General features: G+C 39.5%; 1 protein-coding gene across 1 annotated transcript; it reads right to left on the reverse strand.

The window, feature by feature from the left end:
• Positions 1–3300: 3300 nt before the first annotated feature.
• LOC142179877 (uncharacterized) lies at positions 3301–9198 on the reverse strand. The gene is made up of 4 exons (XM_075250766.1): positions 8474–9198; positions 8255–8387; positions 7529–7925; positions 3301–3689 (listed from the first exon to the last, which is right to left on the reverse strand). The coding sequence occupies exons 1-4, from the start codon at positions 9196–9198 to the stop codon at positions 3301–3303; spliced, it is 1644 nt and encodes a 547-aa protein (XP_075106867.1).
• Between the last annotated feature and the right edge of the window lie 16291 nt (positions 9199–25489).

Consider the following 25489-nt stretch of genomic DNA (forward strand, 5'->3'; position numbering starts at 1 on the left):
AAGAAAATTGACATGAAGAAGAAACGAGGAAATTTAATATTGATAAATGTAATATGGCCATTAATTTGGCTTCTTCTTAAGTGGGGGTCAAATTTTCATGACATTTGCCATGACATAATATCCACTATCACTACTAAAAAATAGTGTAATTCCGTCCGCTATTTCCGACCGAAATCGGTCGAAAATTGACAATTTCCGACCGAATTCCGACCGATTTTAATTGGTCGGGAAAACGATGGTCGCAAACGTGTACCGACCAAAATCGGTCGGAAATTTCCGACCGAATTCGGTCAAAAATTTCAAAGCGTCGACTGACTATCAAATTTTAATTTCTGACCGAAATCGGTCAGAAACAATTAAATATATTTTTTTTAATTTTTAAATTTCCAACCGAAATCGGTCGGAAACTATTAATTTATTTTTTTAATTTTCAAATTTTCGACCGAAATCAGTCGGAAACTATTAATATTTTTTTTAAATTTTTTTTATTTTCCGACTGAATTCGGTGGAAAATTTTAAAAAATAATAATTTTATTTAATTAAATAATTAGTTGTAAATTGTAATAAATTATTAATTTATTTTAAAAATAAATATAAATTCATAATTTCCGACCGAATTCGGTCGGAAATTTCCATAAACTGGAGAATTTATTTGAAATTTTTGACCGAATTCGGTCGGAAATTATGAATTTCTGTGTAAAAAAAATTAATTTCCGACCGAATTCGGTCGGAAATCTGGGTAAAAGCTGGGCAGAAAATGCCTATTTTTGAGCTACACCACCTGCCAATTACAACTAATATCCATCCTATAATGGCAGCATTACATTGCTGCCATTTAACCATAATTAATCAACAACAATGAATATATTAACAACAACAACAATAACAATAATTAACTAACAAAAACTATTAACTAACACTAACAACCATTATCTAACAACAACTAATAACAACCACAACAAGTAATAACAACCATAACAACAACTACTAAAATGTTCAATAACAAAATAACAATATAATCATCATTCAAAATTAGTCTCAACTAAATATTGATAAGTTCAATACTTTGTTTAGCAATACACACCATTCAATGAGTTTTTTTTATCTAGCATCATCTTTATCTTCACTCCTAGAACCTTCATCGTCGGCACATGGGGAAGGATCACGAGACCGGGGAATGGGGAAAGCACCACTAGCAAGAAGATTGGCCAGCTGACCTTGAAGGAGATTAAATTGTTCGTCCCTCCTTTCTAGATGAACTTTAAGGTACCAAATTGTTCATCTCTCTTTTTTTTCTCTGGCCTTTGTCTCTACAAGCTCTGCTGTCAGCTTTGCGATATTCTGTTCCATAGATGATATAGTCAACCTATCAATTGCCTCGCCTTGGGCGGAAGTCCCTATACCTTGCAATCTAGCCCTGTAGCGCGGAAATGATTTATCTGGAAGGCCGTATGCTATCCCCTTTTTAGGACCATAGACAACATCCAACCATATCCTCTGCGCTTCTTCGTCTAAAATGGGCGGTCGCTCGCCTTGCTCATTCGGTAGCAAGCTCTGAGTGTACTCCTCCAAATTAATCTTGTAGCGACCCTTTATTTAGAAGATAGAAAATTACTAACTATATAATATTATAAACATTTATAGTAGTTATGAAACTTACATGTGTAGTCTCCGCTCGGTCCTCGACCCATCTAGTTGGATCTGTCGATGCCTTCTTCTTCCGGATGTGAGTCTCCATGAAGAACTCATCATGACTCATCTTCCTCCCATATTTTTTTTCCTACAAATATAATAAAACGTGTTAACGAAATTAACATATATAAATATAGTTCGATAAAAATAGACCGAAATATTTTAAGGAATTACCAGTTGTCTCCTCGTATCCCCCATGCTCCTTGAACCCAGACAGTGCAAGGAGCCACCCTTCTCAGATGCTCGGGCCTTCTTTCCCAGTTCACTTTGCTTCTCGAATTTCTCGGTGGCCCAATACCTTTGCAGATCCACCCATACATCCGGTAGAACCCATGAAGGCTTCTTTTTAACCTTTCGAGCGGAGTTGAAGGAATCAGAGAGTCTCTTATGGCATTTGTACTCCCAATTTTTACAAATTTCACGGTTATACCGGTCCTCCCAGGCACACTTAGTCTGCAAATAAAGTATGTAACGTTAGATGAAAATATTATTAATATAATGCTTAAATAGATAAGAATTGTATTAAAACCTTAAATTGGTTGAACATCTGCTGCACAAGATCCTCTGGAAAGTCACTCCAAGTCGGATAGGGTGCATTATACAACCCGCCAAGAATATCAGTGATTATCTTTGTAACCTGATGATTAGGAATGAACCTGCAACATAGAAATTACATTAAATAAACAAGAGTAGCTATTATAATTCAGCAAAAATAAAGAAGTAATAAATAAATCTTACCCATTGCCCTCAGGCCTGATGATCATCCTATGATAACGATCATACCGCACTTCATCTGGATCATCATCCTCCGATGAATCTGAAGTGTGCGCAGAAGGGGGGGGCATCTGGCTCAGTGCTACTATCCCGAAGACGAAGTCTAGAAATGCTAGGAGACGAACTCCGTGGAGAGGGAGACGGGGTCCCTGATGAAGATGGCTGCGATCCACACCCCTGCATCGATCTAGACCCCTACTGCGATCTAGACCACTGTTGTGATCCGGCCCGCTAAAATCTAGATGGATGCAATCCAGCTGGAGATGAAGCAAACAGAGCAGATGGCGGGCGTACCATATGGCTCTGTGACTGGTGACTCGATGCACCCATGTTAGTACTGGTAGGATCATGAGGAGGAAGCGGGGTATAGCCATGTGGCGAAGAATGGTGATAATATTGTTGGGCGGGCGAATGGTGGGTAGTATGATGAGTAGATGGATGTGGTGGAATAGATCTGCGCCTAGAAGATTGCTTCCGGCCATCAGCAGCAGAGGGATGTAAGTGTGGAGTGGATGGAAGCGTGGGTGTAGCACTATCATCATGATCAATAGGCCTTTTATCCTTCCTAGACCTACCTCGACCCCTATCGGCCATTTGCATAAATTAAAGAAAATGTTAGAATTGAGAATATAAATCTATATAAGTTGAGAGCGCTTGAAAACACTAACATGCTGGTCGTCTTCGTCGACGTATCCTTCCTCGTCTGAAAATCCTTCCTCTTCACTTTATTTCATTTTCATTAGGTGATTCTTTATCCTCATTTTCTATGATTGTTATTTCCTCCATATCAACTTCTTCTAATATGCGTTGAAGGTGCTCCAAGTAATTTTCTAACTAATCATCCACCATTTGGTTAACACTTGAGGTATTGTTTTGGTAAGCAACATCTAGCACATTCTCAACTTCCACCCTACCAACAGGCTTTGTTTTAATTACAACCAACCAATCAGCCTTATCCCTCCGCAATGGATATGGAGCATAGTACACTTGCCTAACTCTTTTTGCAATTATAAAAGGATCATAGTGATCATACTCCCTCTTTTTATTAACCTCAATTATGTTGTACTGCGAGTGTACATTTGTACCTCTTCTAGGTGTTGGGTCAAACCACTTGCATCGAAAAAGTATGATCTTCTTATTTGGCCAACCTGAATATGACAATTCTAGAATCTCTTTGATCACATCATAATAATCATTTTCCCTATCCTGGTTGCCTTCACCACCTTTGACACACACCCCACTGTTATTGCTTTTTTAATACTTGGAGCATTCCTCAGTGTGAAATTTGTAACCATTCACATAATACTTAGACATAGTCGTAATCGTAGGTGCAGGTCCCCAAGATATATCTTTCAAAAATTGATTAACACCATTGTTTGAATTATTGACCTACATGTAGGGGTAAATAAATCACAAGTGAGTAAGTATATTTACAAGTATGAATATTCACATGTGAGAAAGTATGTAAGATGCAATTACACACTCTTTAAACCATGCCTCAAATGTAGAATATACAGCACCATGACCAAATTGACTCACGAAGTCACTGAGCGACGCACTGAAAATTATTTGTTAGTTGTATCAACCAAATTAAATAGTAGCCTATGTAAATTAATCTTACGTCAACACTTACTTAAGAAAGGGTTGAACTTCCGGACAATTTAGCAACACATGATTTGAAGCTGATTTGTACTCCATACTACTTAGGCCCCTTTTTGTTCGATCTTTAGAACCTCGGCCTGGTTGATTGAATACAGACATTGGTGGATATAATGGATCAATCTCAATCACCACATTGTGCTGATTGGGCCTATTTCTAGCACATGGCACATGACTGTCAAAGTAGTAAGAACAAAAATGGGCAGTTTCCTTTGCAAGATAGGCTGGATCCTTCAATCCTATTCCTCTGTTTAACAAATCATTTACAGTTGCCGATTGTCACGACCCAAAAATCCTAACCTATCGTGATGGCACCTATCTCAGTACTAGGAAAGCCGATAATATCAATAACCTACAATTTCCTTTAAATTTAAAAACATACGTTTAATACAATACCAAAAATAAATCTAGCAGTTTCCGATACAACACTCCCAAAACCTGGTGTCACTGAGTGCATGAGCATCTAATATGAGTACAAGTCTGGAAAAATACAGTCTATAATAGTCCGAGACCAAATACAGTAAACAAGGAGATATAGAAGGAGAGACAAGGTCTGCGGAACATGACAGCTACCTCAAAATATCCTGAAAATCAACTGCGCGAAATGATCAACACCCGTTATATTCAGGAACACTTGGATATGCACACGAAGTGTAGGGTGTAGTATGAGTACAACTAACTCAGCAAGTAACAATAATAACTAAGGAACTGAGGATAATGACGAGCTACACAGTCATAGTTCACTTTCAGTAGTTCCAGCAGAGAATAGACAGCTTTCAAATCCAGCAGTTTAAGTCAAATCAATTTATACAGTTCAATTTCAAGTAATCCGGATATAAATTCTTTCAGAGATTTCACAATAATGAAAGATGGAAACCAAGTGCAACAACAAATGCAAAGCAAGTACAGCCTCTAAGGCAACAGTCACTCAGCTCATCACAACAGCTTAATCACTCGGCTCTCAGCCCTCAACACTCACACTCAATGGGTACCCGCGCTCACTGGGGGTGTGTACAGACTCCGGAGGGGCTCCTACAGCCCAAGCGCCATAATCTGCACGGACAACTCACGTGTTGCACGGACAACTCACGTGCTATAATATCCTGCACGGACAACTCATGTGCCATAATATCCTTACCTCACCGACAGGCCCTCGGCCTTACTCAGTCCTCAACCTCTCAAGTCTCTCGGGCTCTCAGGAATCACAAGGATCAGCCCAAACAAAGATAACATAGTATATCAACAAATATCCAGAAAGACTGAGGTATAATACGCAAAAAAAATCATGACGGAGTACAAGACAAAAATTAGCAAATAATTCAACAAGTACGCGACCTCTACGGGTCTCAACAGTACTATAACATAGCCTAAGCATGATTTCTAACATGATTTATAGTCAAATTTCTTCAACACATAGAGATCCTATAGCTAACAATAAATTATTCAATTTTATAGTTTTTCGGGATGGACCAAGTCACAATCCCCTCGGTACATGCCCACACGCCCGTCACCTAGCATGTGCGCCACCTCCAAAATAATCACATGATACCAAAATTCGGGGTTTCATACCCTTAGGACCAGATTTATTATTGTTACTTACCTCAACCCGTGTACTTATTTATTCCGCTATGCCCTTGCCACAAGAATTGGCCTCCGAAAGCCTCGTATCTAGCCATAATTAATTCGAATCAGTCAATACAAATTATTGTAATTAATTCCATAAGGAAATACTAATTTTTCCAATAAAATCCGAAATTAACTCAAAAATCGCCCGTAGGGCCCACATCTTGGAACCTGACAAAAGTTACAGAATATGAATGCCCATCCAACCACGAGTCCAACCATATAAATTTCACCAAAATCCGACACCAACTCGACCCTCAAATCTTCATACAATTAAAGTCTATGAAGATTTCTACCATTTTCAACTCAATCCTTATCCATTTGAACTTAACAATCTTTCCACAACCTTATTGGTATGTATATATGATACTCTATACCCAAGAATCATACTATTAATCACCCATCTTTACTCCAAATTCGAAATTGAAGAATTAGGGAAAGAAATTCTTACCTCTTTGAAGCCCTAGCAAGATCCTTGTGAAATCTTCAAACCTTGAACAAGAATTGATGGATAAATCACTAAGTCTTCACTTTCTCTCTCCAAAATGCTCTCACCTCTCTCTAAAATACCAGATTTTTGGCTAAAAAATGAGCTTCAAGGGCTATAAATCGAAGTTGGGTCGGGTCAAAAATTAGAAAGAATGGGAGCTCCGACGCAGTTATGCCATCGCATAACAGGTATGCGGTCCGCATACCGGCCGCATAATTTGGCCTCCAAAGTTGGGCGTTACTGACCCGGTCTGCGGTCATTATGCGGTCCGCATACTTGTTCTGTGGTGTTATAATGCACCGCAAAACAGGTCTGCAGTCGCATAGTGCACCGCAGATTTTCCTCAAATCTTGCCCCTCTCCTGATCCACTTTGCGACCATTATGCGGTCCGCAGAGTGATTCTGCGACTGCATAGTGGTTGCAGAAATGACCATTTTCCGACAAAATTTTCCTTTACACATCGGTGCATTGTTCAACCCAAAAATTTTCTTTGTACTAATTGATCTACCTCGGTACCACCAAACCTTAATTTCCTTAGCAAAATTTTCTCCGAGGTCGTTACACATAAGTTAACATACGGTCAACCTTTTCAACTTAAATTCTAAACCTTGGAACTAAGCGCTCCAAATTATTTCAAAACCTCACCGAACCCAAACCAATTACCCCGGCAAGCCAAATAACAACTGTAATTCACAATTTGAGTAGTGAATGGGGGAACGGGATTGCAATAGTCAAAACGACCGGCCGGGTTGTTACACCGATAGTCCTGCACATTGTCATATTAGACGATAACGTTAAAGAAAATTACAAGAATAAATCAAGATTTGATCATTACCTCTCGAATGGATACATCCACCTGCATTGAACCGGGCCTCCAAGTCGCGCCTCGTGTACAAGGTGAATTGGAAGGTGTTCCATCACATCAAAGAAACCACATGGAAAAATCCTTTCCAACTTATTACTGATTATAAGAATATTCCGATTCATTTGAAATAGGTTTTCTTCCCTTAATGTGGTAGAACATAAGTCTTTGAAGAACAAACTTATCTCTGTGATGGGTTTCCATATATTTTCAGGCAATCCACAAAATGCAATAGGTATTAAGGTTTCAATGAATATATGACAGTCATGACTTTTCATATGAGTCAGCTTTCCCTCAACCATATCGGCACGTTTTCCCAGGTTCGATGCATAGCTCTCGGGCATCTTTAGGTTTGTAACCCACTCACAAATCTATCGTCTTTGTTCCAAAGTGAATGTGTAGCTGGCCTTGGGCTTGAACACCTTACCATTATTCCCAGACTGCAAATGTAATTCAGGTCGCCTGCAATATTCTTGTAAGTCCAGTCTAGCCTTAGGGTCATCTTTTGTCTTATTCTTATCATCTATCATTGTGTTGAACAAATTGTCAAAATATTCCTTCTCAACATGCATGACATCAAGATTGTACCGAAGAAGATTATCCTTCCAATATGGCAACTCCCAAAATATGCTCTGTTTTGTCCAGTTATGAGTAACACCATATCCAGGAAATCTAGAAGGTGGGGCCTCGGTAACTTTAGTGAAGTTCTGAACTCTCTCCCAAATTTCCTCACCGGAATAAATTGGAGGTGACAAATCATGTTCAACTGTATTCTTTTTGAATGCGTTCTTCATCTTTCTGAACTCATGATCAACTGGCAAGAACTGACGATGACAATCAAACCACGTCTTAAAGTGAACGCTTTATCATTTTTCATGCAGTAAGGACATGCTAACTTTCCGGCAGTCATCCACCATACGCAGAAAAATCATTAATGGTCCACATTAAGTTAGCACGCAAGTTAAAATTTTGCTTAGTTGATATATCATATGTCTCAACTCCATCATACAACAACTGTTTAAGCTCATCAATTAGAGGTTGCAAATATATATCAATCAAACTCTTTGGATTGCGGGGACCGAGCACAATTTAAAAAAATATATGGACTAGTCATACACATTTCAGGTGGAAGATTATACGGCGTAATAAAGACCGGCCAACATGAATATGGTGTTGCAGAAACAGAAAATGGCGTGAAACCATCAGCACACAAACCCAACCGAACATTCCTCGGTTCACTAGCATAATCCGGATACGTCCTATCAAATGCTTCCAAGCTTCCCCATCTGAAGGATGACACATAACACCGGGCGACCTTCTATTTTCATAGTGCCATCTCATATGAGGAGCGGAACTCATCGATGCGTACAACCTCTTTAATCTAGGAATAAGAGGTAAGTAATGCATCGACTTCACAGCAGCCTTCTTCCCACTGGAAAGCCGCTTAAAATGAGGTTTTTCATAAAATTTACAACTTTCTAAATCTGCATCACCCTTATAATACGACATGCAACCATCTTCACAACAATCGTTTCTCATAGACGAGAGTCCTAACTTAAAAACTAATATTTTAGCCTTATAGAAATCTTCAGGTATGTTGAAAGTTGAGTCAACTAGTTCACTCATAAGGCCAATGAAAGAATCCATTCCCTCTTGAGAAATATTAGTATCTGATTTGATACTTAATAATCTAACCGCAACAGACAACTGAGAGTGCATACTCCCTTCCCTTAGTGGACGACTAGCAGCCTCTAACTGTTCATAAAAATATTTTGCCTCTTCGTTAGAAGGTTGTTCAACACTTTCATGGGTTTCAAAATTGAAGTGCATCCCAAAAGCATCCGCAACCATTTCATGGTATCTAAGATGTTGAATGTTATTCCCCACCGACCAACTACTTTCACCAATAACTACGTTATGAAATATACAATCACTACCATCAATCTCTCCATGACTAGTCCACACAAAATAATTATCCATAAATTCTTTTTTATAAAGATGAGCCTTAACATCCTCCGATCCAAAAAAATGCAAACACTTGTACTTCACACAAGGACACCTAATCAACCCTCCAATCCGAAACGGTTCAAGTGACATTGCATGCGTAATAAATTCCTTAACCCCTTTGTGATGACCCAAAAGGTCATATTATATTTTAGAACTCGAATTTGCTCTCTTAAGCCTTATAAATCTTATTTTTACCCTCCTCGATTTGCGTGCGTAGTCCGGGCAAGTTTTCGGAAAAGCTTTTATGTTGAAAACTAATGAAAATAAGAATTTTTGCCTTAAAAGTTAATTTTAGTTGATTTCGGTCAATATTTTTGGTAAACAGGCCCGGATCCGTGCTTTGACGGTCTCGATAGGTCCGTATCGAATTATGGGACCTGGGCGTATGCCCGGAATTGAATTTGGAAGTCCCTAACTTGAGTTATGAATTTTTGATGAAAATTAAAAGTTTGGAAATTATTTGTCTTTAAGAATTGATTGATATTTGGCATTATTAGTATTGGGTCCATATTTTGGTTCTGGAGCCCAAGTTCATTATGATATTTAAGACATGTCTGTGAAATTTGGTGAGAAACGGAGTTGATTTGACGTGATTTGGACGTCCAGTTGAGAAAATAGAAATTTTAAAGTGTTCTTGAGAATTTCATTTGAATTGGTGCTAAATTTAGAGTTCTAGGTGTTATTTTGGCGATTTGATCGCGCGAGCAGGTATGTATGATGTTTTTAGACTTGTGTGCATGTTTGGTTTGGAGCCCCGAGGGCTCGGGTGAGTTTCGGATAGGCCACGGGATATTTTGGACTTTGAAAATCTAGTTTTTCTGCAAAATCTGTGTTCTGGCATGTCCTTCTTCGCGAACGCGAAGGCTTGGTCGCGAACACGAAGCGATGGGGGCGTTAACCTTTGCGAACGCGACAAGCCCATCGCAAACGCATAGCGTTAGGCACTGGGGAGGGGGAGTTAGCCTTTTCTTCATCGCGAACGTGAGCAATTTCTCGCGAACGCGAAGACTAGGGAAGGGTAGCCTACGTAAATGTGAGCACTGCCTCGCGAACGCGAAGGCTTGGCAGGCCATACACTTCGCGAATGCGACAGTGCTCTAGCGAATGCGATGAACACTGTCGCCCAGCACTTAACAGAACCCAAAACGGGATTTTTGCCCAAAAAACTCATTTTTCTCAAAAACTGTAATGACCCGACCGGTCGTTTTAAGGATTTACGCTCCTTTCAACTATTTGAAGGATTGAATAACTTCCCACAAGGTATTATGACTTGTGTAAATTATCGGTATTGGTTTTAAGGTACTTCGGAGTTAGCTTGAAAGAATGAATTTCATGTTGGAAGCTTAAGTTGAAATACTTTACCGGATGTCAACTTATGTGTAAACGACATCGGAATGGAGTTTTGATAATTCCAATTGCTCCATATGGTGATTTTGGACTTAGGAGCGTGTCCGGAAAATTATTTGGAGGTACGTAGTGGAATTTGGCTTCAAATGCCGAAAGTTGAATTTTTGAAAAGTTTGACCGGGGGTTGACTTTTTGATATCGAGGTCGGAATTCAATTCTGTAAATTGGAATTGGTCCGTTATGTCATTTATGACTTGTGTGCAAAATTTGAGGTCAATCGGACTTGATTCGATAGGTTTCGGCATCGAATGTAGAAGTTGAAAATTTCATAAGACTAAAGTTTCAAGTGAGTTCGCACAAGACCCAACTTTGAACGAGAATATCTACATATATATATATATATATATGGAGTTATGTGATGATCTACCTTATGTGATGATCTATTTATCAAATTAAAGATCTTAGAGTCTAGTTTCTAACGCTTCAAACCGTTCAGCATTTGGACATTCCTACAAGAAGTTATGACCAAATTACCAAAGGCTGGAAAAATGCAATTCTGCGACCCATTATGCGATCGCAAAACAGTTATGCGATCGCAAAACTGCTTCTGCGACCGCAAAACTAGTCGCAGAATGGATCAGAAGAGCCCAGTTTTGGGCGCTAATTTTGCGATCAATTTTGCGGACCGCATACCCATTCTACGGTCCATTATGCGACTGCAGACCTGCTTTCGGAGGGTTAATTTTTCTATTTTCATAACCCGACCCCATTTTGATAAATAGGCTTTGAGACTCATTTTGGAGCAAAAATCTGACATTTTTAAAGAGAAAGAAGAGCATTTTAGAGAGAGAAAGTGAAGACTTAGTCATTTATCCATCAATTCTTGTTCAAGGTTTGAAGATTTCACAAGGATCTTGCTAGGGCTTCAAAGAGGTAAGAATTTCTTTCCCTAATTCTTCAATTTCGGGTTTGGAGTAAAGATGGGTGATTAATAGTATGATTCTTGGGTGTAGAGTATCATATATACATACCAATAAGGTTGTGGAAAGATTGTTAAGTTCAAATGGGTAAGGATTGGGTTGAAAATGGTAGAAATCTTCATAGACTTTAATTGAAGATTTGAGGGTCGAGCTAGTGTCGGATTTTGGTAAAATTTGTATGGTTGGACTCATGGTTGGATGAGCGTTCTTATTCTGTAACTTTTGTCGGGTTCCGAGACATGGGCCTTACGGGCAATTTTTGAGTTAATTTCGGATTTTATTGGGAAAATTAGTATTTCCTTATGGAATTAATTACAATAATTTGTATTGACTGATTCGAATTAAATATGGCTAGATACGAGGCTTTCGGAGACCAATTCTCGTGGCAAAGGCATAGCGGAATAAATAATTACACGGGTTGAGGTAAGTAACAGTTATAAATCTGGTCCTGAGGGTATGAAACCCCGGATTTTATGTCATGTGATTATTTTGGAGGTGACGCACATGCTAGATGACGGGCGTGTGGGCGTGCACCGAAGGGATTGTGACTTGGTCCGTCCCGTGAAACTGTAAAGTTGAATAACCTGTTGTTAGCTATAAGCTCTCTTTGTGTTGAATAAATTTGACAGTAAATCATGATTAAAAATCATGCTTAGGCTATGTGATAGTACTGTTGGGACCCACAGAGGCCGCGCACTTATTGAATTATTTGCTAATTGTTGTCTTGTACTCAGTCATGATTTTCTTGCGTATTATACCTCAGTCTTTCTGGATATTTGTTGATATACTATGTTATCTTTGTTTAGGCTAATCTTGTGGTTTCTGAGAGCCCGAGAGACTTGAGAGGTTGAGGACTGAGTAAGGCCGAGGGCCTGTCGCTGAGGTAAGGATATTATGGCACGTGAGTTGTCCGTGCAGGATATTATAGCACGTGAGTTGTCCGTGCAACACGTGAGTTGTCCATGCAGATTATGGCATTTGGGCTGTAGGAGCCCCTCCGGAGTTTGTACACACCCCCAGTGAGCGCGGGTACCCGTTAAGTCTGAGTGCTGAGGGCTGAGAGCCGAGTGGTTGAGCTGTTGTGATGAGCTGAGTGACTGTTGCATGAGAGGCTGTACTTGCTTTGCATTTGTTATTGCACTTGGTTGCTATCTGTCATTGTTATAAAATCTCTGAAAGAATTTATATCCGGATTGCTTGAAATTGAATTGTATAAAATTTATTTGACTTAAACTGCCGGACTCGATAACATGTCTATTCTTTGCTGGAATTACTGAAAGTGACCTATAACTGTGTAGCTCGTCATTATCTTCAGTTCCTTAGTTATTTTTGTTACTTGCTGAGTTGGTTGTACTCATACTATACCCTGCACTTCATGTGCAGATCCAGGTGTTCCCGTACATAGTGGGTGTTGATCATTTTGCGCAGTTGATTTTCAGGAGATTTTGAGGTAGCTGCCATGTTCCGTAGACCTTGTCTCTCCTTCTCTATATCCTTGTATACTGTATTTGGTCTCAAACTATTATTGACCGTATTTTCCAGACTTGTACTCATATTAGATGCTCATGTACTCAGTGACACCAAGTTTTGGGAGTGTTGTATCGGAAATTGCTAGATTTTTTGGTATTGTATTAAATGTTACATTTTTAATTTAAAGGAAATCGCTGGTTATTGATGTTGTCGGCTTGCCTAGCACTGAGATAGGCTCCATCACGATAGGTTATGATTTTTGGGTCGTGACAAGTTGGTTTTAGAGCTCTAGGTAACATAGGTCTCACGACTCATGAGCAGGTTTAGTAGAGTCTTGTGGATCGGTATGGAGACATCTGTACTTATCTTCGAGAGGCTGCCGAACCCTTAGGAAAATTTCATTTTCTTGTATTCTATCGTGCGAAATTGATTTAGCTTGAAACATAACTCTTTGAATTCCTTCCACGCATTCGTATGCGCACATGAGCGCTCGGTATCAACTGTGCATCACGGCTTGTTATTTCATGAACGTGGTTCGAAATGTGTATTCTGTGTTTTGGTGATGGGCCAGTCTGGAGGACTTGAGGCCAGGATTAGACCGCATCTTAGGATCGGTAGTTTTAGTTGTATGAACTTGTACAATTGGACTCATATGTCCGGTGGTAGTATCCCTATGAGTGGAATTTGTAGCTCGATGAATGGCTGGATGACCGTATGATGATTTTATTGTGACTGCGGGATGTATTCAGATGGTTAAGGGATGTAAAAAGGGACTATTGGGTATTTGATTTCTGTCTCGATTTGTCATAGAGTCTCGAGTTATGAATGTGTTGAAGAATCTTTTATGTTGTGTAATTGTGGAACAAATTGAATTTTTGTGTCTTGTTGATGAGTTCAAACTCATGAAGGTTAATAAACATGCGGGGTATCACCTGCGGAATAAACTATAGAGGTGTGATCTTTATAATGTTATGTGGAGAATCTTCTTTTCTACAAGTAGGGAAGATGTATTGGGATTTGAATTTGAATCTGGTTGAGAAAGTTGACTTGACTGTCACGAGAATAAATGTGAACTTAGCGGATGCTTGAGGTAATTATGGTTGGTGTGTCTTGATTTTGAGAAGAATTTTCGTTGAATTGACTGTAGTATTATGGCAGTAATAAAGAATGGGTATTGTGAGTTATGAAGTGTTTTAATCTATGACTTTGATCCAAGTGGGGGAGCCTACTATTGACAATTCAATTCATGGTTATGTGTCAAATATTTTTTGTTTTGGTCTGAAGTATACTTGGGAATCGGTGATGACTTGCAGAGGTGGAGTTCGAGAATGAGTCAAGTAAGAAAATTTCTAGATACGGGTTATATTGCGCTGTATGAGTATATGAAAATTGTTGGATAAGTGAGTTGTTATTTGTGAATGATGTAGTGCGCACGGAGTATGAATTTGATAGGTGGTATTAAAGTAGAGTTACTCCTTTGGGTGTTGTTGTGCTAATGGGGAACGTGTCTTTTGGCTCATTTGGGCGGTGTAATTTGGATTTGAACAAAGGGGGTGACTCTCGAGAAAGTTCCAATGGATTCAAGATTAATATGTAACAATTGAGAATTTTTGGCGGATTTGTTTATGGCTAAAATATGAGATTTAAGTTGGATGGTGTCGATACTTGTGCCATTTTTGTATATCATTAGGGATTTTATATTTCGGTATCAGGAAGGTGAACGAAACGGCCTTAGACTCAAATAAGGTATTTTCAGAGTGGGTATTTCAGTTGTGGTATTTATAAGGGTAATTATGATGTAGAGAGACTCTACATATTTTTTGGTGGCAATATTCTTGGGTTTTGGTGACCTACGTGGTTTGGTCGAGTTAGAGGAATTTAGTTCTAATAGCTTACTTATGTGCAGATGGATTTCAAAGTGTTCTTGACAGTTTGAACCAGATATTTTCTACTGATGTGGGAAACATGTTGTATATTGTGATTTCCTCCTGGAAGGAAGCGAGAGAAAGGTTTCTAACTAACCGGGTATGTAATTTGCCGGTGACTCAGAGTTGATAATGAGATTCTTGTGCCTTTCACATGGTAGATGTGGTGTGTTGTGCGGGATTTAGATTCACACGCATAAGGAGACAGTTTATTCAATAAAGATCACGAATTTTGGACAGAATGGTCAGTTTCAGATATTTAGAGGAATATTATAATTGCCCGAGGATCCCTGAGAAGGGTGCTCATTTCAGAAGGCGCGTTATGTTTTGACTTACGGATGTTCATCGATATTGCAGTACCCACCTGGGTTATAGAATGCTAATATTAAATTATTTCTATATGGCACGAAAGAATTATGAAAGTATTCCTCATGGGAAGATCGTGAAAAGAAGACGTGTTAGTCATTCTAGTGCTGGAGTTGGGATCAGTTACGGTGATTCATGTGTTTGATGAATTTGGGGACTGGGAGTTCTCGGAAGTATATTATTTCAGGTTGCAGCCTGTTTGAGGTGAGTATTTTAATTTTTACTCAGTGGAGGCACTAGTTGCGTTAATTAATTGTGATAGCTACGCACTATAAGTGTGCATATATGTGAGGTTTGAGCCAATGTGCGGGCATCAGGGCAAGTACTCATACTCGAAAGAATGCTTAGGCTATGATATGCCTAGAGTTGATTGTTGAGCGTAAAGTTATAACGTTTCTCGTGTTTGTACCTTTGTTGCGAACTATCTGGGATACATTTGAGGTTTAAAAGAGGTTAATTCCCCCGAATAAATGGGGTAGTTACTATTTTTGCGTTAACTTGCCAATTTGAAGTGTGACATCAGACTTTGCACATGCTTACGCTATGGCGCGTTATTTATACCAGTCCAGGAGTATGTGAATCTTATTTCATTTATCACATACATGTGTACTTATTTGATTGCTCCTCTATGATATGCTTGGACTGGAGGCCTGTGACCATGCCTGGCAGATTATGTTATTGAGATGATAACACGTGAGTTGTCCGTGCGAGTGATGTTATGTGAGCTCTAAAAGAGCTGGTTACTGTTATTAAACTTGTGTGTATCGGTTGTACAATATATAATGAGATTATAGCATTACAGTGGTGGTGGTTCTTGTTGAACTTACAATACGGTTCTTTACTTTGAGACATTTTTCATTTTTGGGTACAAAGTTGCGCAGTTGTGGATTGAGTTATATTGGTGTGGCATGTCAATAGGATAGTTGTGTTTAATAATATAAGGTCATTGGGCCTAGAATGGATACTATCAGGTTGGATTCCGGTATATTGGGAGAAAAATATCGAAGGTCGGCATAGAAAGTGATTTTATCTGGGACTATGGTTATGGCTGGATACAGCTTGTTCATACTTATACAGTGTGTAGATGTGAGTTTCGGGTATTGAAAAGAATTCTGGATGTTAGAAATTTGGCTCCATGATTTTTGGGCTAAGGTTAAATTAATTATTTTCAGTTATGTTGTGTGGTCAGGCCTATATAGATCACCCCCGGGTACGTGCGTGGTAAGATGGAATAGTGATGTGGTGGCTTGGAAACAACTCTTGGCACGTTCGAGGACGAACGTATGTTTAAGTGGGGGAGATTGTAACGATCCGATCGGTCGTTTTAAGAATTTACGCTCCTTTCAACTATTTGAAGTACTGAATAACTTCCTACGTGGTATTATGACTTGTGTAAATTATCGGTTTTGGTTTTAAGGTACTTCGGAGTTAGCTTGGAAGAATGAATTTCTTGTTGGAAGCTTAAGTTGAAATAGTTGACCGGATGTCGACTTATGTGTAAACGACCTTGGAATGGAGTTTTGATAATTTCAATAGCTCCGTATGGTGATTTTGGACTTAGGAGCGTGCCCGAAAAATTATTTGGAGGTACGTAGTGGAATTTGGCTTGAAATGTCGAAAGTTGAATTTTTGGAAAGTTTGACCGGGGGTTGACTTTTTGATATCGGGGTCGGAATTCAATTCCGTAAATTGGAATAGGTCTGTTATGTCATTTATGACTTGTGTGCAAAAGTTGAGGTCAATCGGACTTGATTCGATAGGTTTCGGCATCGAATGTAGAAGTTGGAAATTTCATAAGACTAAAGTTTCAAGTGAGTTCGCACAAGACCCAACTTTGAACGAGAATATCTACATATATATATAGAGAGAGAGTTATGTGATTATCTATATATATATATATATATATATATATATATATGGATTTATGTGATGATCTACCTATCAAATTAAATATCTTAGAATCTAGTTTCTAACGCTTCAAACCGTTTGTCATTTGGACATTCCTACAAGAAGTTATGACCAAATTACCAAAGGCTGGAAAAATACAATTCTGCGACCCATTATGCGATCGCAAAACAGTTATGCGATTGCAAAACTGCTTCTGCGATCGCAAAATAGGTCGCAGAATGGACTAGAAGAGCCCAGTTTTGGGCGCCGATTTTGCGATAAATTTTGCGGCCCGCATACCCATTCTGCGGTCCATTATGCGACCGCAGACCTGCTTTCGGAGGGTTAATTTTTCTATTTTTATAAGCCGATCCCATTTTGATAAATAGGCTTTGGGACTCATTTTGGAGCAAAAATCTGACATTTTTAAAGAGAAGGGAGAGCATTTTAGAGAGAGAAAGTGAAGACTTAGTCATTTATCCATCAATTCTTGTTCAAGGTTTGAAGATTTCACAAGGATCTTGCTAGGGCTTCAAAGAGGTAAGAATTTCTTTCCCTAATTCTTCAATTTCGGGTTTGGAGTAAAGATGAGTGATTAATAGTATGATTCTTGGGTGTAGAGTATCATGTATACATACCAATAAGGTTGTGGGATGATTGTTAGGTTCAAATGGGTAAGGATTGGGTTGAAAATGGTAGAAATCTTTATAGACTTTAATTGAAGATTTGAGGGTCGAGTTGGTGTCAGATTTTGGTGAAATTTATATGGTTGGACTCATGGTTGGATGGGCGTTCTTATTCTATAACTTTTGTCGGGTTCCAAGACATGGGCCCTACGGGCGAATTTTGAGTTAATTTCGGATTTTATTGGGAAAATTAGTATTTCCTTATGGAATTAATTACAATAATTTGTATTGACTGATTCGAATTATTGTGGCTAGATACGAGGCTTTCGGAGACCAATTCTCGTGACAAGGGCATAGCGGAATAAATAATTACAAGGGTTGAGGTAAGTAATAGTTATAAATCTGGTCCTGAGGGTATAAAACCCCGGATTTTATTTCATATGATTATTTTGGAGGTGACGCACATGCTAGGTGACAGGCGTGTGGGCGTGCACCGAAGGGATTGTGACTTGGTCTGTCTTGTGAAACTGTAAAGTTGAATAACCTGACAGTAAATCACGATTAAAAATCATGCTTAGGCTATGTGATAGTACTGTTGGGACCCACAGAGGTCGCGTACTTGTTGAATTATTTACTAATTGTTGTCTTGTACTCAGTCATGATTTTCTTGCGTATTATTCCTCAGTCTTTCTTGATATTTGTTGATATACTATGTTATCTTTGTTTGGGCTGATCTTGTGGTTTCTGAGAGCCCGAGAAACTTGAGAGGTTGAGGACTGAGTAAGGCCGAGGGCCTGTCGGTGAGATAAGGATATTATGGCACGTGAGTTGTCCATGCAGGATATTATAGCACGTGAGTTATCCGTGCAGATTATGGCGCTTGGGCTGTAGGAGCCCCTCCGGAGTCTGTACACACCCCCAGTGAGCGCGGGTACCTATTGAGTGTGAGTGCTAATGGCTGAGAGCCGAGTGTTTGAGCTGTTGTGATGAGCTGAGTGACTGTTGCCTGAGAGGTTGTACTTGCTTTGCATTTGTTGTTGCACTTGGTTTCTATCTGTCATTGTTGTGAAATCTCTAAAAGAATTTATATCCGGATTACTTGAAATTGAACTGTATAAAATTTATTTGACTTAAACTGCAGGATTCGAAAGCATGTCTATTCTTTGCTGGAATTACTGAAAGTGAACTATAAATGTGTAGCTCGTCATTATCTTCAGTTCCTTAGTTATTTTTGTTACTTGATGAGTTGGTTGTACTCATACTACACCCTGCACTTCGTGTGCAGATCTAGGTATTCCCGGAAATAGCGGGTGTTGATCATTTTGCGCAGTTGATATTCAGGAGATTTTGAGGTAGCTGTCGTGTTCCGCAGACCTTGTCTCTCCTTCTCTATATCCTTGTATACTGTATTTGGTCTCAAACTATTATAGACCGTATTTTCCAGACTTGTACTCATATTAGATGCTCATGTACTCAGTGACACCAGGTTTTGGGAGTGTTGTATCGGAAATTGTTAGATTTTTTGGTATTGTATTAAACGTTATGATTTTAATTTAAAGGAAATCGTGGGTTATTGATATTGTCGGCTTGCCTAGTACTGAGATAGGCGCCATCACGACAGGTTAGGAATTTTGGGTGGTGACAAAAACCAAACGGTGAGGGGCGATTTTTCAAGAGTCATTCCTTCCCCAAATTGTTGGTAAGTGATTCTAAACCACCTTGTTTCAATTACCCATTACATTTCTTGAATTTTCAACCTAAAATCTAGAGTTTTCATGGTAGAATTAGAGGTTAGGGTAGAAAATAGGGATTTCGAAAATTTGGGGATTTAGACCTCAATTTGAGGTTGGATTCCAAAACTAATTACATATTCAGGCTCGGGGGTGAATGAGTAAAAGGATTTTGGTCCGAACCTCGAGTTTTGACCAAGCAGGCCCGGGGTCGATTTTTTGACTTTTTGGTAGAAAATTTGGGAAATTTAATTCATGCAATATAATTGATTCCTTTAGCAATATTTGATATTATTGAGTCATTTTTGAATAGATAAGAGTGGTTTGGAGATGAATTCCAAAGGAAAAGTTGTGATTGAGAATTAAGTGGCATTCGGAGCGAGGTAATTGTTGTGCCTAACCCTGACTTGAGGGAATTAGGAACCTTAGATTATTTGCTAAGTGAAATTCATGTGAGCGGCGTATATGTGAGGTGACGAGTACTTATGCGCCGCCAATTTACTTGTTTTCCATGTTTCTCTATTTTTTCTTATATTGTCTTATTCCTATGCCAAATTGCTACGTGTTATACTGGTGCTGTTCAAATTATCGTTCTTATCATGTTTACGGAATTTTCTCTTGATAATGGGTTTTTATTCAAAGTTGAGATTGATATTATGGAACCAAATGTTGAAGTAAGGTTTGTACTTGTTATTCTATCTCCCTGTTGTTATTCATGCATTGCATTATGGTAAGGGAGAGTGTTAATGCACGAAGGGTGATGCCGTGCCATATTGTGAGTGTTAATGCATGAAGGGTGATGCCGTGCCATATTGTGAGTGTTAATGCACGAAGGGTGATGTCGTGCCATATTGTGAGTGTTAATGCACGAAGGGTGATGCTGTGCCATGATATGAGAGTAAAAGAACAAAGGGTGATGCCGTGTCGTTTCTATTAATTTGATGGTGAGATTGAGAGTAAAAGAACGAAGGGTGATGCCGTGCATTTTACTTTACTGTATTTATTATTCCTGTTGATTCATGGTATATTGACTGCTCCGGTGATCATTCTGTTGTAGTTCTTTATCTGTATTCCCCTCAATATGTCTCCCCTCCCGACATTTCTTGTTTAGTTCTTCATTCCTGTTATTTGCGTATACACTGTTAAATTGTACAGGTTGATTGTAGGTGCCTTGCCTTAGCTTCGTCACTACTTCGTCGAGGTTAGGCTCGACACTTACCAGTACATGGGGTCGGTTGTACTGATGCTGCACTCTGCACTTTCTGTGTAGATTTTGATTCCGGCTCAAGTTGATCGAGATTTGCTATTGGTCCGCTGTCCGGAGACTCAAGGTAGATCTGTCGGCGTTCACAGACCTTGAAGTCCCCATCTATCTTTTTATGTCCTACTGTTTGCTTTCATTCAGACAGTTGTATTTCTTTCAGACTATTACTTGTAGTAAATTCTAGAATGCTCGTGAATTGTGACTCCAGATCCGGGTGGTAATAATTAATACAGTTTAATGATATTCTGCACTTATTATATTTTATTTTAGTTAATTATTGTTATTTACTGAATGGAAATAAGGAATTAGTTTAATGATTCTCTAACGTTGGCTTGCCTGGCAAGTGAAATGTTAGGCGCCATCACGGTCCCGTCGGTGGGAAATTTTGGGTCGTGACAGTTGGTATCAAAGCACTAGGTTGCCTACATCTCACGATTCACGAGCAAGCTTAGTAGAGTCTAGAGGATTGGTACGAAGACGTCTGTGCTTATCTTCCAGAAGCTATGAAGTTTAGGAACAATATCACTTCTTTCATTCCTTATCGTGCGACATTGATTTAGCTTGAAACATATATCGCATGTTCCTTTGTATCCACTCGTGTATGACATTGTGCACTCGGTATCAATTGTGCGTTGACGGTTCGTGATGCCGTAAATGGATTACGAGAGAGCCATAGATGCTCAACATTGCCTCAACGTGTGGTTCCGACTGAAGATGCAGAACTATTGAGAGATCAACCAATGAGTCATGTGAGGGGTGCAATGGACCTTGGCATCTGGTTGATTTATACGATCTGTGAAGGTTATTATTATGGATCATCGGACGTGGTAACTATGACTTCGAGCCGAGTGGGGGGAAGTCCACTATCAATGGATGGATTGCGGGGTCATGTGTTATTTCAGTTTTGGCCTGAAAATGTATATATGTGGTACTGAAAGGTTCCCCAAATTTACACATGTTTAAGTCCTGAGATTTTGTAGAAGATAAGGTTGAGACTTGCGGTATGTTCGCCTACTTAATAATCCTATACTTCAGTACCAAAGGAGTTAGAGAAACAACTTTAAATCTATAGAATGTCTACTCAGCGTGGACGTCATGGTTGCAGATTTCAGAGTGCTTCGGAGGAAGTACAGTGGTTGACGAGATTCTGGACTATGTGGTTCGTGCCAAGATTTGCCTGTATGGAGCTCTACTTTTATGATCGTTTTGTATAAATAGGGGTAAGGGTTACCCCAAAGAAGATTCGAAGAGTATGTTAAGAAATAGGTCAGCTCAACAGTGTTGAGTCAGCATAACAAAAGAAGAAATTGGCCTTGGGAGAGATAATTCTCCACAAGTGTCCGTGGCAAGCCTATGAAGAGGGCAGACTAGCCAATGCAACACCGCCCACTTGGCTCAGTTCTGGCCATCATGCTCTCCTTTTACTACCTACTGAGGGAGAGAGACTGAGGGGGGTTTATGAAGGGACTCACTCACCCTATCAGGCTTCAGATGGCCAAGGAGACTGGAAGTGAGATTTCTTTTCAGGCGGCTGCTAATGTCGCGAGGAGGATCGAGATGGTTCTAGCACAAGAGAGAGGGTAGAGGTCTGATAAGAGACCTCGTCAGTTCAGTGGTTTAGGTGGTGCCTCGCTTGGAGGCAGGGGTACTTATGGCAGGGGTCAGGTACCTAGAGGTGGAGGTCAGATCGTTAGGGGTGGAGGACAGGCAGGTAGAAGGCGTCCTGGAGGTGGAGACCCATCCGTTGTTATATTTGTTTTATGGTATGGCGGAGGTCGTTACATCAGATGGTGTCATTATGGCTACAACCTCGATTTAAAATAAAGGTGTAATTTACTTAACTTGATTCGGTTCTGAGTATCAAGACAAGTCCTCCTATTGTGCTCCACTTATGAGAAAGCTTCGTAATTCTATAATTTACTTATGTGTTTGCTCCTGTTGGGAGATTCTATGGAGATAACTACGCATCTTATTCCATGATGGTCACTAATAAGAGCTGTGAGGTCAAATGTGGCTTTCTGTCACTCATTTTGGTAAGTTTTGATGTAATTTACGGATAATTAATTACAAATTATGAATTATATGCCCTACCAATGTGGGGCTCATTATGTGTTGTGATTTTGTTTAACAAAAGTTATTTAAAAGGATAAAATGGAAAGTTTCCGATTGGCAAGATGTGCATATGTACTTGTGATTTAGAACTGAGGACGAGATCCTCCCTTTTAAAATAAATTGATATGTTTAAACCGGGCTATGAGCTGCGGTGGAAGTTATATAAGGACGAGATCCTTGTGATGAAAATTCTTGTGTTTAAGCTCCCCCTTATGAAATTAAATTTGTACTATAGTACTAATAGGGAGTCATTCCTGTTAGGCTTATTTGAGAATTCTTGTTCAGATGGGTTTAACAGAGAATTTAGGGCTGGTTTTAAGGGGGAAAACTGCTGGAATTTGGGGGTGTCTTGGAGCTGATTTTCGCAGCTCTCTTCTGGTGGTTCAAGTGTTTTACATGGGTTTGTGTAATGACCCGGCCAGTCGTTTTGACTATTTCAATCTCGTTCCCCCATTTACTGCTCAAATTGTGAATTTACAGTTGTTATTTGACTTGCCGGGGTAATTGGTTTGGGTTCGGTGAGGTTTTGAAATGATTCGGAGTGCTTAGCTCCAAGGTTTAGAATTTAAGTTGAAAAGGTTGACCAGATGTTAACTTAGGTGTAACGACCCCGGAGAAATTTTGCTAAGAAAATTAAGGTTTGGTGGTGCCGAGGTAGATCAATTAGTACAAATATTATAGCTCGCCGCGGCTCGGACTTTTTGGGTTGAACAACACACCGAAGTGTAAAGGAAAAATTTGTCGGAAATTGGTCATTTATGCGACCACTATGCGGTCGCAGAATCACTCTGCGGACTGCATAATGGTCGCAAAGTGGATCAGTAGAGGGGAAAAATTTGAGGAAAATCTGCGGTACACTATGTGACTGCAGACCTGTTTTGCGGTGCATTATGCGACCGCAGAACAAGTATGCGGACGGCATAATGACCGCAGAACAGGTCACTAACGCCCAACTTTGGAGGCCAAATTATGCGGCCGGTATGCGGACCGCATACCTGTTATGCGATCGCATAATTGCGTCGGAGCTTCTTTTCTTTCTAATTTTTGACCCGACCAAACTTTGATTTATAGCCCTTGAAGCTCATTTTTGAGCCACAATCTGATATTTTAGAGAGAAGTGAGAGCATTTTAGAGAGAGAAAGTGAAGACTTGGTCATTTATCCATCAATTCGTGTTCAAGGTTTGAAGATTTCACAAGGATCTTGCTAGGGCTTCAAGGAGGTAAGAATTTCTTTCCCTAATTCTTCAATTTCGGGTTTGGAGTAAAGATGGGTGATTAATAGTATGATTCTTGGGTGTAGAGTATCATGTATACATACCAAATAAGGTTGTGGAAAGATTGTTAAGTTCAAATGGGTAAGGATTGGGTTGAAAATGGTAGAAATCTTCATAGACTTTAATTGAAGATTTGAGGGTCGAGTTGGTGTCGGATTTTGGTAAAATTTATATGGTTGGACTCGTGGTTAGATGAGCGTTCATATTCTATAACTTTTGTCGGGTTCCAAGACGTGGGCCCTACAGGCGATTTTTGAGTTTATTTCGGATTTTATTGGGAAAATTAGTATTTCCTTATGGAATTAATTACAATAATTGGTATTGACTTAATCAAATTAATTATGGCTAGATACGAGACTTTTGGAGACCAATTCTCGTGGAAAGGGCATCGCGGAATAAAGAATTGCACGGTTTGAGGTAAGTAACAGTTATAAATCTGGTCCTGAGGGTATGAAATCCCGAATTTTGTGTCATGTGATTATTTTGGAGGTGATGCACATGCTAGGTGACGGGCGTGTGGGTGTGCACCGAAGGGATTGTGACTTAGTCTGTCCCGTGAAACTGTAAAGTTGAGTAACCTGTTGTTAGCTATAAGCTCTCTTTGTGTTGAAGAAATTTTACTGTAAATCATGTTAAAAATAATGCTTAGGCTATGTGATAGTACTATTGGGACCCACAGAGGTCGCGTACCTGTTGAATTAATTTCTAATTGTTGTGTTGTACTCATTCACGATTTTTCTTGCGTATTATACCTCAGTCTTTCTTGATATTTGTTGATATACTATGTTATTCTTGTTTGGGATGATCTTTGTGATTTCTAAGAGCCCGAGATACTTAAGAGGTTGAGGACTGAGTAAGGCCGAGGGCCTTTTGGTGAGGTAAGGATATTATGGCACGTGAGTTATCCGTGCAGGATATTATAGCACGTGAGTTGTCCATGCAGATTATGGCGCTTGGGCTGTAGGAGCCCCTCCGGAGTCTGTACACACCCCTAGTGAGCGCGGGTACCCATTGAGTGTGAGTGCTGAGGGCTGAGAGCTGAGTGGTTAAGCTGTTGTGATGAGCTGAGTGACTGTTGCCTGAGAGGCTGTACTTGCCTTGCATTTGTTGTTGCACTTGGTTGCTATCTGTCATTGTTGTGAAATCTCAGAAAGAATTTATATCCAGATTTTTAGAAATTGAACTATATAAAATTAATTGACTTAAACTGCCGGATTTGAAAGCATGTCTATTCTTTACTGAAACTACTGAAAGTGAACTATGAATGTGTAGCTCGTCATTATCTTTAGTGCCTTAGTTATTATTGTTACTTGCTGAGTTAGTTGTACTCATACTATACCCTGCGCTTCGTGTGCAGATCCAGGTGTTCCCGGACATAGCGGGTATTGATTCTTCCGTA

The sequence above is a fragment of the Nicotiana tabacum genome, chromosome 4 (assembly GCF_000715075.1).
Source record: "Nicotiana tabacum cultivar K326 chromosome 4, ASM71507v2, whole genome shotgun sequence".
In the NCBI taxonomy this organism is placed as follows: domain Eukaryota; kingdom Viridiplantae; phylum Streptophyta; class Magnoliopsida; order Solanales; family Solanaceae; genus Nicotiana; species Nicotiana tabacum.